This window comes from Chanodichthys erythropterus, chromosome 17, assembly GCF_024489055.1.
Source record: "Chanodichthys erythropterus isolate Z2021 chromosome 17, ASM2448905v1, whole genome shotgun sequence".
NCBI lineage: Eukaryota > Metazoa > Chordata > Actinopteri > Cypriniformes > Xenocyprididae > Chanodichthys > Chanodichthys erythropterus.
Genome location: NC_090237.1, coordinates 35815435 through 35831836, shown reverse-complemented (window position 1 = coordinate 35831836; position 16402 = coordinate 35815435). Strand labels below are relative to the sequence as shown.

Genomic DNA, 16402 nt, shown 5'->3' with positions numbered 1-16402 from the left:
TCATAGATCAAAACGTGAGAATATTTAGAGGCTTTGTTAACCACAGACCTTATTTCACCTGATTTATCAAAAACCCAATCAAAAAACCCATAGACTTTAGGGCGATGGAACCGGAAGTCCTAAAATGCTAACTCACTTCTGGGTTTTGCATACAAAAACATGGATCTCTGAGGTACATATTGTGGCCAGTGTAAACTAGAGAAAAACATTTATTTCATAATGTGATTTTTCCACCATTTTCAATTGTTTTACTTCGATGAAAGGTTAAAATTGTGATTTTTTTTAATGAAAGATCAAAAGGATAAACAATGCAGATTAATTTTCACAGCCACCTTTGCTCATATTTACTAAGGGTGCCAGTTTTAGTGGAGGGTACTGTATGTGTGTGTGGATAGATAGATAGATAGATAGATAGATAGATAGATAGATAGATAGATAGATAGATAGATAGATAGATAGATAGATAGATAGATAGATAGATAGATAGATAGATAGATAGATAGATAGATAGTGGATTATTACATCTATTTTATAATAAAAGAAAAACAAAAGGATATCATTTTTCATTAAAAACATATACATATAGGCATTTTCATATACATAATTAAAATTGTAATAAAACCTGTAATAAAAAAGAATAGAACAAAAATGGAAGAAAATCATTATTGATGTAAGGTAAACCCTTTTGGCTATTCAAAAAGGGACCAAATCTAAATTAAACAAAACGTCCTGTTACCGAATACAAAAAGAAAACTACTTCAAGCTATTTCACATTAATTTTTAGGCAATGGATTTCACAACTAGCCTATTGATGCTGATGATGTTTACATGTTTATTAAGGCGAGATTTTATGGCATGATGCATTATTTTACACAATCAAAATGAACTTTGCCGTGACTAGTGAAGTATACTTTTAGTGCATAGTGTGTGAACTGGGACACATATGGGACACATCCGTTCACATTTCACTGATATGTGTAACAGTAGTTCCCTCTGCTGGTCAGAACGATAATCATTTCAACATTGTCAACATTTTTTTTTTTTTTCTAACTATTTATAATATAGTCTTCTATAGTTGCCTATTAATTTTAGAAAAGCCTATTATATCTATCCATCTGGTAACAAGCTAACTAGCACAGGTTTTCAGTCTTTTAGATGCCTTCGACCCCCTAATAGGATCTTCCTAGTGCGATTTAAAAGGTTGTGAAAACGAATATTATAAATATACATACAAATTATTTTGGAAAATATTCTATTTTGTTACGTTTTTACGTTTTTCTACTCACTATGCGCTATACAGATGTATTATTTATTTATTAATGAATCGATTTATTTATTTTAATCAGTTTTTTATTTATTTAATTACATTTATTTAGTTAGTTATTTGGTTTAATATTATTTTTTCATTTATTTATTTTACATTTTTATACTGTTTTGTCGAATTTTCGACAGTCCCTTCTGGGCACCGGCACCCAGTTTGAAGTCCATTGTGAAATCAAAGGACTTTAATTTTGAAATGCCAGTCTGTTATTGGCGCTCATGGCTTCACATGTGTGAGTAGTAGGGCGCAAAAAATTCCCGGGATTGTGGGGCCTACTCAGTAAGTAAGCAAATAAGTGTGAATAGTAATATTTGTAATTGTTTTTTGACATTAGCATTAATGAACCATATAACAACAGAGATGTTACGTACTTCAAACAATAGAAGGTTTACTTCAATTTTGCCCTCACATTAAACACTCCCACTGCTGGAAAGTTGCTAATTACTCTAGCATTGAGATGCGGGTTAGCATAAGAACTTGTTTAAAATAAACCTTAGTTCATTCTGAAAATATATTTTATTAACAGTTGTTTATAAATTAAGCCTTTTTGGACGTCTCGTGTTAAAATTCACACATGTTAATGTTGCTAATGATGAACACTTAACTGATTAACAATAAAACTATAGTGATGTGCAGGTTTGCAGACAATTGCTGAAGAATTGATTATTTGTTGATATGAATAAGCAGTTCATATATAGATATTTACATTAGATTTAATGTTATCTAATGCAGGCGGTTTCAGCCTTTAGAGACCCATGAAAACTCTAAATGTTTTATTTTCTCCATCAAGATCTGCTGTACTTTGGTGGTGGAGGAAACCCTGGATCTAATGTAGTACATTTCTGGGTAATAATACTATGTTTTAGATCAGCCTTTCAGTTGTTGTTTTGTCTTTCAGCTGGCTGTCATATGCTGCAGTAGAAGCTGAGAGAGATAGTCGTCATTTATTGACACACAGAGTCCGGCCGCAGAATGCCGCCTGTGTCTGAAATGGACACGGGTCCCGTTGAAGAAAGCTCCGGGGGTCTTGAACGTTCAGACTGTCTTTGTCCGGTCTGTCTGGACATATTCCTGGAGCCGGTCACTCTGCCCTGCACACACACGTTCTGCAAACCCTGCTTTCTGGAAACCGTGGACAAGTCCAACATGTGCTGTCCGCTTTGCCGGAAACGTGTGTCCACTTGGGCACGACTCAACAGCCGGAACAAGACCTTGGTCAACATGGAGCTGTGGAGACGCATACAGGACGCTTTCCCCACTCAGTGCGAGCGGAGAGTGCAGGGAATTGACGATTGTGATGATGCTGGTATGGAGCGCAGCTTGACTGAAGCAGTATGTGCCTAATATCTGTATCATGGTAATGCATGTTGCTTTTTTTCCCTCCAGTGCTGATTTCGAGACCTCGAGTATGTCAGCCAGGAGAGCTGAGGAAAGAGTATGAGGACCAAATCAGCAAGGTGAGAGATTCATGATGGTGGTGGATTTTTAGCCAGCAGTCAATGAAACAACAGGTGGGCCTCATGAATGCACATTGCAGACAGCAATCCCATGTTTACATGGTTTGTATTGTTGTTCTGCCAGCACAATAGTTTTTGTTTGTGTGTCCAGTCCTGCTCCGAGCACAATGCTGCATCCCAACATTGCTGCAGTGGACGATCTGAGATTTTTTTCCATGCACATAATATGTTTTGTTGTTTATATCCATATAATTACCATTAAGATTTGTTGTTATTATTACTACCAGTGTTGTCAAAAGTACGAACTTCGGAAATTTAAAAAAATGTGACGCTTTGAGCGCTGTTGAGCAGATTCTTAAACACCTCTGATTGGCCATCGTGTTCACACCATAGACTGTAAAAACAGATGAACGACGCACCTTCACTCTCTTCCATTGTAGTAACTGAAGCTGCCAGTGTGCCAATATGCCGCTGACATCTTGAGTCTGGAGTCTGCGCAGTAGACAGCGCTAAGTGGAGCCGTGATATCAAGGTCCCGCCCACACTCCCGCAGAATTGGTTAATATTACAGCCCGACCGATATAGGTTATTGGGGGGCCAATGATATTGATATATCGGCTGATATTTTTTATGTGTATATTATAGGGCTGCGACGGTTCAAGTTTTTATCACGGTTTTAGGGCCACGGTTTCGGTATGGTTCGGTATGTGCTATGGTCAGGGAAAAAAGGACAACTGTCAAGTAAAAATAAAGATAATAAGAACAAATAATCAAACTACAAGCAACAGCAGGTATTTCAGGTATCTAATAGAAGTTTTCAGGTACAGAAAATGAATAAAATAATCAAATATAAAATAACACTGCATATTATCTTCACTGTATTAAGTAAAGATTAATCATCATTGAAGTTACAAAAGCTATTCAGTCAGGAGCAGTGAGTGATTTCTTTGTCATTTGCTGTTTGATTAACATTCAAAATAGAGCAAATCATCTTTTGAAAGTAACTTGGTGCTTCAAAATATGATTGTATATGATTACATCGTTACGCCACTTGGCGGCAAGTGACTAAGAAATGTATTTTTCATTGAATTATTCAAGAGATTTGTTCAGAACTGCTGATTCATTTAGTAATGAAATAAGTGAAGTATTTATGAGTGAGTCACTGAATCATTCATTCAAACTGATTTAAAAAAAAAAAAACATTCAGATTAAACATTTTAAATAGACTGCAGAAAGTCTACTAAATTGCATGTTATTTTGTTTCAGCTGTGTGTTCAGAATCGTGATCTCTGTTTGAGACAAAACATCGTGCAGAGTCATACAGCTCTAGCTCTACACTTCAAAGCCGTGTTTTTGTTTTAAATCACTAATCATCCACACTAGCATTTTTAAGCGTTTTCCAAAAGATGCTCATCCACACTGAAACATTAAAAATGCTTGGATCACTTTAGTGCGCATGCGTGAAACGCAATAAACGTAGCAGACATAAAGTTCTTCTGGCACAATCATTTTATTAGCAAAATATCTGTTGCGTCCAGGTCGCACTCAAACTCATATGGTCTAAAACACAATTGTCATCATGTTTTGCATTGCAGGAATGCAATAAGAATATTCTGCAATGGAACATTTATCTTTAGAAACACTAAAGTTAATATCAGCAATGCAGGTATTACCATATATATTATATGCATCACATTACTAAACATGCATTGTTTTCGGTCACCTCCGTTTTCACAGTCCATGCTACTTTGCCAAAACAGCGTTTTCAAATGTATCCATTTGGGAGGGTGTTTTCAAAAAGCTTCATTGACAAAAACAGTCTCAGTGTGGGTGGAAGATGAAAACTGAGAGAAAAAGATTTCAAATGAAAATGTATAAGTGTGGACAAGGCCTATGAAAGTCTTTACTGTCACTTTTGATTAATTAATAAAGAATTGATTTAAAACAAAATCTCACTGACCCCAAACTTTTCAATAGTAGTGTCCATTTGAAGACTTGTTTAAAATATTAATAGCGCTTTTTTTTTTTTTTTATGATTTCATGATGGGTTTTTTTTTCTTGTAATGATATGGTCAATTTTAGTGCAAATCAGAACCGAATTTGTTTTTGGTGTTTTGTTGTTGTGAAGAGTGGCTTTCATCATCTCATCTCTTGTTTTGAATAGCTTGTGGAGGAGAAGCGAGCTCTGGAGGAAGCCGAGCGGAGAGCCAGTGAGGAGTACATTCAGCGCCTGCTGGCTGAGGAGGAGGAACGTATGGCGGAGGAGAGGAGGAGGCAGGAAGAGCAACAGCTGGAGAATGATGAGAAACTGGCCAGACTGCTCAGCCAAGAACTGGTGAGGTCACACATCAGAGACTGTGAGCCAAATTCAGAGACATGCACGGTCATAAAAGTGTGGCTCCTCTCTGCTTGGATGGACTGAAATCCCCAAAACTGTTTGTCAAGATTGTTTTAATAACATGTCAAAACAACAATAAAATCTGACAGCAGACATTTGGATCATCTCAAGACATGTAAATAATCTCATTCTGTCTTCCTAAAGCATTGACTGCATTTGACAAGCTCAACCTTAAACATTGTTAAGTAAAGTTCAGCAAAACTTTTTGGGGATGATTATTAATGCTGTTTTGTGCTGTTTGTGCAGAATTCAGGACCAGTCTCTGAGTCGCCATGGAACGTCAAACCTACTGATGCTACGCCAGCTAAGAAGGCAAAACCAAATATGGGGGATATTGAGAAGTGAGTACCTGCTGTTGAGCCCCAGTATATCAGACCTTTTCAGGTCTGGTTATTGTTGAAAGTTTTGAAAGACCATAAAGAGAGAGGGGTTTTCTAATGCACTGCATTCTCTTACATGTCAGGTTTTTGCGTCCAGTGTCTCATAAACAGCCAAGCGGTTCTGACGGCGGCCCAAACTCCACTCTGATGGCTAATAAGGTGATTTTGATGATGCTTTGATTCTCTCCTCCTCTTATAAATGAAATCATTACAGTGGAAATAAACTGAAATTAATTTTAAAAGTGATGATAAAAATAAAACACATTGATTTAATTACTTATCAAAAAAATAAATGTTTTCTTTGAGATCATACATGCCACATAATGTGGAACAAAAGCTTCATTAATTTGTAGTTATCAGTTGAATTTTATTTGATTTTTAAATGTGTTTAACAAATAAAGAAACATCAAAAGTGTTTTGGTAACACTTAAAGCTTGAATGTATAATGCAATAGAAAGGTACTCATAATGTACATTATAATACATTATATATTTTAACAAATAATTGTAACCAGAGTTAAAATGCCTTAAAATAATGCAGATTCTGAAATTGGTTGTTTGTCGTGTGTTTTAAAGGGTTAGTTCACCCAAAAATGAAAATTATGTCATCAGTTGTTCCAAACCTGTACATGTGTTTGTTCTGTTGAACACAAAGCAAGACATTTTGAAGAATGTGGAAAACTGAACAGTTCTGGGGCACCACTGACTTCCATTGTATTTTTTTTTTCTATTATGGAAGTCAATGATGCCCCAAAGCAGCCTGGTTATAAACTTTCTTCAAAATATTTTCCTTTGAGTTCAACAGAACAAAGAAATTTATACAGGTTTGGAACAAATTGAGGGTAAGTAAATGATGTCAGAATTTTCATTTTTGGGTGAACTATCCCTGTAATGCATTGTACTTTTTTAAAGCTGTGTTCAGTGTATATAATGTAATAAAACTGTGGTTACAATTATACATGAGACCATACATTTCATTATAAGCTGTATTACAAGGCATAATTAATGTGTTAAAAATACTTTTATAATGCTTTTTTTTTTTTTTTTTTTGTGAAAGACATAAAGACATTTTGTGATTCATACGTTTTCTGTAAGGGAACAATTTTTTGTTGTTACAATTTTAATACCAAACTAATAATAGTTCTTTCTCTAAATAATAGTATTTTCTCTAAAATACAAATAGGCTTATGAAAACAGACAAAATTAAATGTTGGGGAAAGTCCTGTTATATCCGTTATAACATTGTTGAGAACTGCGCATCTGAAGTGTCAGCGCTCAAAATAAACATGAGGTATCAGTGATTCAGCCTCTAGAGGCCGCTCTCGTACTGTATGATGACCGCGGCCCCTTCTCAGCTACTCCAGCATTGGACGCAACCCGGAACAATTATCGGCATGGACTTTTGCTGATAACCAGTTGTTCCACCAATCAGTTATCGGTGCCGATTATTCGGCAAAACCGATGAATCGGTCGACCTCTAGCTGATGTTTTTTTTTTTTTTTTTCAGGACTGTCTGATGGAAAGAAAGTTCAAATGATCAGCATTTATCTGAAACTGAGATCTTTTGTAACATTATACTGTCACTTCTTTAAAAAAATCTTACTTGATCCAAAACCTTTGTACAGTAGTGTATATGAAAAATTCATGCATGCTTGGTGGAAGATAAAACATAGTTGCATAGTTTAATTTTAAAGATGATAAATGTTCCATTTTTCAGGAGAACATTCTTAGCCCTCCAAAAAGCCTCACAGCATCATCTGTGGAGGACACAGTCAAACAGATCGTGCCTGTGCTGGACTACAACGGGAAACCCTCCACCTCCAACTTCAATCCCAGCTGCTCAGAACACACTTTTGTTTTTAACAGTCCTAACAGCAGCTCTTCGAAAAGGAAGAGTTCAGAGACAGAGCTTCTGAGTGAAGCTGATCTACACACTAAGAGGCTTTGTGCTGCTCCGCAGTGTGAATCTCCTTCAGCCAACAGCCCTTTCCTGTCTGAAATGCTATGGGACGAGGAGACTGCACAGAGTCGCTGGCAGCAGGAAGAAGAGGACCGAAGATTGGCGATGCGACTTCAGAGGGAGCTGAACCGTGAAAACACCGTGGACCGCAGGAAGGGTTCAGCCGGTAGCTATCAGCTCAGGCAAAAAAACACTCCGGCTTCCACAAGTACAAACCCAGATGTGGAGAGTACGAAAAAGAACATTAGTACGTCACGTTCGACTGCGAGGAACAGCACGGGACGCAGGGACGACGGGAAAACTGAAAAGAGACTGTCTGGAACAGTGGGATCGCCCCCTGCATCTTCTCCTTCAACGACGGTCCCGACTAGCTTGAAGAAGGGGTCAAAGCAGACCACCCTTACTGAGATGTTCCCCAACATGGGCAGCTGAATGATCCTCTGCTGCTTTGATCTGGTTCCTCAAACACCCTCAGACTTGAAACAGATGTTAGTAGTTGCCGCGCTGCTACTAAAGAACGCCGTGTTCCGTTATCTTGTTCGGTTTCTGCTCATATCGTATGTTGCTAATACTCCTTCAGTGCCTTTCCAGAGAGGTCCATACTGTAAAGTCATGATAGTTTTGGAATGGTTTTCATTTTATAAGCGTTTATAAAGTCATGACTAGCTTAGAGTTTGAAAAGGTGTGAATGCTGCAGAAGAAAATCTTTTTGTAAGCATTTTCACTTTGATTAAATAAAGAAAAGATTACTTTACATAATTTTGTTGTTGTTGTCTGGTTATTTGACAAGTGAAAAGCTAAATGCAAGGGCCTAGATTATTTATCAGTAATACATAAATAAAACCCGTAAGATTTCTGCAGTCAAAAAAAAATCAATTTGATTGTATTTGATTAATCATATTTTTTAAATGTTTTTTTATTTTTTTATTCTTAGAATCAGCATAAATCTATGGAAGTTTGTTTTTTGTTATGGATTTAAAAAAATATATGTATCTTGCAATTCTGACTTTTGTGAGATATAAACTCTCAACTGGGAGTTATAAAGTCACAAAGTCAGAGTTGCAAATTTTATCTTGTAGCTTAGACTTATTTGCTCAGAATTTTGAGATAAAATGTCACAATTACCTTTTTTTATCTCTTATTTTGGCAGAAACAAGCTTCCATATAAATCTTTTTATTCAGTTAAAAGGTATGAACATAGTTCAAATATGACTTGCTGTGAAACATGCAATATTCAATTAGTTCAAATGTATGAGATTGAAACAAACTGCATTGAGCAATATATATCAACACTTATGTATGGCTGACATATGCATCTCATTAAGTTTATTAGTATGTTTGTTTCAACTTTAATACAAATGGATTGAAATTTTGTATATAATTCAAATATACAGATCAGATTTTCTCTATTAGATCATGGTATTTACACACACGTGTGTGTGTGTGTGTAATATATATATATATATATATATATATATATATATATATATATATATATAATATATATATATATAATATATATATATATATATAATATATATAATATATATATATGAATGCTTTTGTCACTATCGATATGAATCGCCGTCGATATTGAACGCGATATTGCGTGGCTTGTCAGTGAACTACGGCTCTGTCTATTAAATGCCGCTCCATTTGAAAGCAGGTGATGGCGATTTAGCGGTAATCAGGGAACCGGCTTTACTGACGAAATGCGCGTGACAAAAGCATTCGATATATCGCCCAGCCCTATTCAGGAAGTGTTGCTCAGAGACACAACCGAAACTATTTTCGTTGGCGAAATAGAGCAAAACAAGCAATTTGGTGTCTAAAATGTAATTCACTTAATATAAACTGCTTGTTTATTAAACTGTAAGTTGTATAAAATCAATATCACGTTTGTAGTCGTGCTTAAATTTGGATAAAAATGGCGCTCTTTGTGTAATATTGGTTAACTATAGGGCTGAAGTGGGAGACTAAATGTTGAAAAAGTGTTATGTATTTTTTAGAAAGATGAGAATATTGAGAGACTTCTTACTGTTTAATGTTCTATTATGTAAATTTTTTTTATGTTAATGTTTTTTAATGATTACCGTTGTGGTGAAGTGTAGAGCTTGTGCTTAGGTTGAGGACCTGCCAACAAGATTTGTTTTTTTTTAAAATGCATATATAATGAAACAACCACTATGATAGTGCTTTGGATCAAACCCGTATCATTTCTAGACTTTTTTTGGTTCATTCCATGTTTTACAGGCAACCTAGCAATTCAGATTAGCACAGTTGGATTTAAATTAATCTAGTTTAATTCAGGACTCCATAGTCCAGGTTTTAGTAATCTGAACTTAATCTGTGTTTTAGAAAGCCATTTTTTAAACCACAATTAACTATTCTGGATTAAGACCTATCCTGGTTTAATTTAAACCCTGTCCGGGAAACCAACCCAAAGCGACGAGAATATTTTTGGTGCACCAAAAAAACAAATTAACGACTTATTTAGTGATGGCTGCTTTGGGAAGCTTCAGAGCTTTATGAATCAGCGTATCGAAACATGTTTCGGATCGCGTGCCAAACTGCTGGCGCTCCGAACAGGTGATTCAACACGCTGATTCATTATGCTCTGATGCTTCCTGAAGCAGTGTAGAAAATGCAACAGCGCCGCCTTTGTGAAATATCCACCGCGTCTCTGCACCGCACATGGGAATGTCAGCGGGAGTGAACAGTTCTTGTGCACACAGAACGAGCAGGTACAAAACCCCTAGGGCGAGGGGAGATTTTTCCAGTAGTTTTTCAATCGCGGATGGTTTCATTATCTCGGGCGGATAAAAAAAAATGCAAAATGCAAGCAAAAATGTGTCTCCAAATATATTTGGGCGGCTGTTAAAGGTGCGGTAAGTAGATTTTGAACTACGCTATTGGACATTGTTGATATTTGAAATCAACCCAAACAAACTGACCCCTCTCTACATTGCTCTGCCTCCAAAACTCTCACTCCAATCCTAACCACCCTGCTCCAAGTCAGTCTTGAACCCCGGCCCCATCACAGCTGGCATGCGCGGCGAATGCACTACCAATGACGCCAAGCACTTCATTCTCTAGCAGTCATCAGCGCAGTAGTTTACCTGCAAAACTCACTATCTGGCCACTGTTACACACGCAATGCGAGTGGATGTATGTTTATCACAGCTGATGCGCAACAAAATGCTTCACAAAAAATAAAGCGCAGTTGATGAACGAATCACAAGGAAGCACAAAAAATGAACGTACAGTACATGAGTAAATACAAACAAGTGTTCGTTGTTAGTCGCCAACAGCACAGCAGCTCCAGACAATCAAAACCCAAAGTTACTTACATGAGAAGAAATAAAAGCAGCCTCCACATCTGTTTTCAGGCCTTCCTGCTTAGCTCTCTCCAGCGCTGGAAAGCTTTTCTAATATTAAAGTGGGTCCTAAAGCGCATGTCCAGTCATAAACCTTCATTGCAGTGATATTCTTTTGAGCTCTTTTGTATTGTGTCCTATCTCTCGTTCTGCAGTTTGTTTCTTATTTTCAAATCTCCCTCTTGCTCGTTCTCTCTTCTCAACCGTCATACGCCCCCTAATGCTGATTGGTTAGACGTTTGTTGTTGGTCTCAGCCCGACTAACTTCCAAACAGTGTATTCTACTGAGTCCCTCTTTAATATACCTGGGCGGCCCGCCCAAGTAGAATCTATTTGTGGGAAGCACTGTGTATAATCTATATATATATATGGTACGGTTTGATGTAAAAAATCTAACCGTTCGGTTCTCCACTCATGGTTTGGCATGCGCTTGCACAATGGTTCATCCCAAATTTGACGACGCATCTATAATATGGTTTGTAAAAAACAACGTCCAAAACAGACAGACGGATTGGGCTAATGTATGTTTCAGTTGATGGATATGCATTGTAGTTTCCCAATATGTTACAACAGCGATGATCAAAAGAACATGGACAAAACAGTCACTCACTGTAAACAAATGTTCAAATGACGTGCTGAAAGCTCTATAAGCAGTCATTTACGCCGTCATCACCCGGGTGTTGATAGCGTGCAACACAAGCGCAGGTGAGACCTGAACATCTCACGTTGCTATCTGTATTTAAACTAAACTCATTTAAACCTTGCCATTTTAAACATTCATCCGTAATTTGTGTGTACTCATCTGAAGTGCGTGCATGGAGAGCTGCGTCACAGCGCGCAAATACTTTATATTGGATTACTTTATTCAATTTCTGTATCTGAAAGCTGTTGGATAGCTGAAAAACCTGTAAAGAATTGTTTATTTTATTTGTATCTTAGCTCTCATGTATTTATTTGTGCTGTTTCTTGTAGTTAGTTTGTTTTTATTTTCTTTCTTTATTTGACAATTGTCCTATTTATTTTTTTTAACATAGCACATACACATATATGTATATATTCATACATTTTCTCATCCCCCTAAACTTAAGTTTGAAGAATGCTAATGTGACTCACATGTGTCCTAAAGAGGAAAGCTTCGACATAACTGCTGATCTGCTTTGTCATGACGCTATTGTTTTTTTGTTTTGTTTTTTTCTACATAAGAATTGCAAAAGCACTGCATTTTGAGAAGTATTATCGTCGGAAATGTCATGTGAAATCTGGGAAACAGTCAGATGATCAGTAAACCAGACTTCCGAAGTTTGCTCTAGTCTTGCCTCATCAAATTCCTCTAAAGTAGATTTATAACGGCTCAAAGATAGTTCCTTCCTTTTAGCTTTGCTTTTTAGCCTGTTATGGTATTATTTTAGTATTTCCCATATTTTGGGGTCAAAGTTGGTTGCAGCACTTCCCAGTTGAGTCTCGTGTGTCTTTGTACAACATGAGTAATATTCCTTGTTTCTGTGACAAAATTCCCCCAGGATTATATAGAAAGAAGTGATATCCAAAATAGCCAATGAGCTATATTTAAATGGATTCTATTAAACGTGTGCAATGATAATTGCTTGTTAAAGATGAAGTCAGCAAATGGAATTGGGGAAAAAATAAAATAGTAATTTATCAAATTAATGCAGCCTTGGTGAGCATAAGAGAATTCTTTCAAATTATTCAATTATTCAAAATGAGAATAAGCAGATCAGGTTAATTTTGATCTCATGCAGACTTGAAACATCAGCCATTAAACAACCTCATATTTGATGAGTGAATATTGAACATGTTCCCTTATGCCGGCAACCTAACGTTGTGGTTAGCAAATAGGGGGATATGATTTCTCAAGTTCAGTAGTAACGTTTAATAAAAAAAAAAAAAAATGATTAAAAATTCAAATAATTCCGCAGTTGTTGGATTGACAGGCCTGCACAAAAATCCCCTCACAGCAGCCTGATTCATGGACTGTCTTGTGAACTTGCTGACTTTGATGGAGGTCTGGTCATTTGACGTGCGCTTTGCATGCAACAGAACTGCATCATAGTTTGGTCATACAGTGACCTTCCAGTTGTTGCACGCAACTACAAAGTGGTTCAGATATCTGATCATCTCAAAGAAGGAGCACAAACTAAGAAAAATACACAAACTGACCTTCACTGTAAAAAAAAAAAAAAAAAAAATCATCGTCTTGTAATTTTCATTAAAAAAATTAAGGTGATAATTAAAAATAGTGTGTATATTTTATTAGTAAAATTGTGGTTCAGTGTTGTATAGAAAATATTGAGAACATTTGACTAATAATATCAAGATACAATATGAAACATACAGTTTCTTCACTGTTCACATAATATCTGCACAATGTTCTTGCTTGGGTTTGAATGCATAGTTTGTCACACATGCATCTCAGATTGTATCACAATTCTTTAATTTCACAATTCTTTCACATTTCAAACAATTCAATGCTTTTTGAACAAAATGAAGAAAAATATGTGCTGTTTAAAAACAAAATGATAGTAACAATACTACACACAATATTTTTGAGTAGTTTTTAAGGTTGGATTTCTTTAAATGGATCCTACTTGAATAAATCATGTAAAATCTTCTAAATTATTTAGTCTGACACAATTTAATATTTTTAGTGAAATTTGCTTTTTTATTTTAAGTTCACACTCAAAAGTGTGTGATTTAGAGTGAATGTAAATGACCAGTTTACATTTGACTTTGACTTATATTGTACAATTAAAAAGTCTGTATTCAGCTAGCACAGCACAAGTTTGAGCAAACTTGTTACTACACTGGCAATAGTAAAGTTTTTGCTCACTGAACAAAGCAACATGCTTCAAAGTATTAGTATGCAATTATTCAGAACCATGAGCTCTACTCTTCAGCACAATGGTAATGATCAAAACTTCAACATAACAGAAACTCTTTTAAATGTCAAACATAACTGAACATTAAACATCAACAGATATTTCCCTTCACTCAAAAACACATAAAATGACACTTAATTTCAATATTTACTCTCCATTTCCAGCCATTTGCAAATTGTGCTGAGAACTAACAATGGTGTCTACATAAAACCACATGATTGCACTCTTAGCAGTAGCACTTGTGAAATTCTACATATCCCTTTTCAGTGGTTCTCAAACTTTTTAGAGTGTTGTACCCCCTTGAGGGATTTAACATCCTTCTGCGTACCCCCTCTTTTCCACTTAGACTGCTGTTACACCTTTTCCATTAAGGGACAGCATTTTCCTGCTTAAATCGATTTTTCCAGTGCATGTTTTTTACCTTTGTAAATACCTTTTATAAAATAAATAAAGCTTTAAATAATAATAAAAAATACTGACAATACTAAGATGTACATCATTTATTATTACCCTTTTGTTTGTTGAACTGTTGCATAAAATCCGTGTCATATTTGAAATCGTGTGGATATTAGGGAAACATTGCATTCTTTCTGGTATAATATGATCAACATTAAAATTAATAACTGACAGAATGGTATGTTTTTGTATCAAATAGTTTTAATCTAACATCTCTATGGAGTCTGTGTCTATATTTGTTCTTCAAGCTAGTAGTGCTAAATCCCCACTTTTACAAAGGTATATTGTCGAGAATCACTAATGTTGCACGATTTGCTGCCGTGGATGCAGTCAGTTTTGACCACGAAAGATGAGGTAATTTGATTGAATGTCATGTAATTACGGCATTTTACCTGCAAGAAATACATGCTCAGTTTTAATGTTTTTTTTTTTTTTTTTTTAAGTTGGAGTAGAATTAACCAAGCGGCAAAACTCAGCATTTTGTTTGCGTAACTTGCATCAGTTTGAGAGCCACTGCTGGATATCAGCCTACACTTTGGTTGCAGATTTAGTCAGCAAACGACCGACTGAATGACATGTTAATTTAAGTAGAAAATCTCAAATAAAGATTGCTAAACTCCAGCTTACTTCTCTGTCAAGTTTTTTGTTTTTTAGCCACATTTCAGTCTCATCTTTTTTCGTCAGCAATATTGCATGTGTTGATTTAGTCACAGTTATCATTTAATGACATTGGCGTCGTCTCTCATTGTCTTGTCTTTGTCATGGAAAAAAGGTCGTCAGCGAACATTTTTCATCATAGTTTTCCTTAACGAAATGAACACTGAAACAAAGCAAACTCATTATTTTAGCTATTTGGTTTGGTGACATTACTTACACAGATATTTCACATTTAAAGAAATATTCAGAGTTTAATGTAAGTTCAGCAGTATTCTTTAAGAACAAATGCAAAAATCTACAGTGAGGCAGTTACAATGGAAGTGCGATCATTTTTGGTCAAGCCAATAAGTAGTGACCTAACTTCATAGCCATGCCCTAGCAATCAGCACCCTAGCAATCGTATAACAACATTTACAAGCCATATCTCAGCACCAGAACATTGTAAAGAGTTGGGATTTTTTTATTCATAATGGCAAACAGTTTTTAAATATCATGCCATAGTAACCATTTAGAGTACCCTAGCAACCGTGTAACTTCATGAATAAGCAATATTTCATGAACAGAACATTATACAAACTTGATTTGGCTCTATTGCAGTTACATGCATCACAGTGCCGAGTTTTGCCACTGCAAGCACCATTCACATTTTCTTCAGGAAATGTACATTCTAGTTATTAATCTGCAATCTATCGTAACTTTTTTTTTTTTTTGGTCTGAATGCTGCCAGTCCTTGTATTTTGTACACTTTAATTTAAGTTAAACTTGTGTATATAATCTTCTGTAGTGTCATTAAAGAGATTTGGGCCCAGTTGCAAGACGTTAGCCACTATGTTAAGACTGTGTCTCAAGAACTATAGTAGTCAACATGTGAAGTGTATCAAAACCTTTCATCAAAGTTGTCCTAAATCCAGCTAGCAGTAAGACAAGAGGTGATCAGTCTTACTTTTCTGATTCAAATTAGACAGTTGTACATTTTTTTTGTAACTGACTAGAAGCAGTCTTGAAGGAAAAAATAAATAAATAGATGACTAACTTTTATGACTAGTCTTAACAGTTTATGCAACCGGCCACTTGATTTGTTGTTTTGTCTGATTTAGTTCACATGTGCAGTGTTTACTGTTTGCCTGTCACTGGATAATACATTGTAAATGACTAACACAATAAGGTTTCATGTTAATATCCGTTAACTACATTAGTTACCATAAAAATGAACAGTTATTCTACAGCACATGTATAAGTTACCATTGGTTAATGCTCTGTGAACTGTAACATGAACATCTTAACAAAGGTTAATAAATGCCGCACAAATATATTGCTTATTAGTTCATGTTAACTAATGTTAACAAATGAGACCTTATTGGGAATTGTTACTGTATATGCAAACTTGAGCAGTTTTTTTTCTTTCCCATTTGGTTTCAACATCCTCAGTTGGCTGTGTATGTGTGTCACAGAATGTGGGTAGGGAACACTGTATTTAAGCAGTCAAAGTATCCTCATCCT

At 35.8% G+C, this 16402-nt stretch overlaps 1 protein-coding gene across 2 annotated transcripts; it reads left to right on the top strand.

Annotated features, from left to right (window-relative positions):
- Window positions 1-1531: 1531 nt before the first annotated feature.
- rnf168 (ring finger protein 168) lies at window positions 1532-8265 on the top strand. Of its 2 annotated transcripts, none has more exons than XM_067365279.1 (7): window positions 1532-1600; window positions 2220-2627; window positions 2708-2778; window positions 4943-5113; window positions 5423-5517; window positions 5640-5715; window positions 7273-8265. In XM_067365279.1, exons 2-7 carry the CDS (start codon window positions 2294-2296, stop codon window positions 7945-7947), a joined length of 1422 nt encoding a protein of 473 aa, XP_067221380.1. In that variant the 5' UTR covers window positions 1532-1600; window positions 2220-2293; the 3' UTR covers window positions 7948-8265. The 2 variants fall into 2 exon arrangements, with proteins under 2 accessions (XP_067221380.1, XP_067221381.1); XM_067365280.1 differs by having other exon boundaries at window positions 1537-1604.
- Window positions 8266-16402: the final 8137 nt, after the last annotated feature.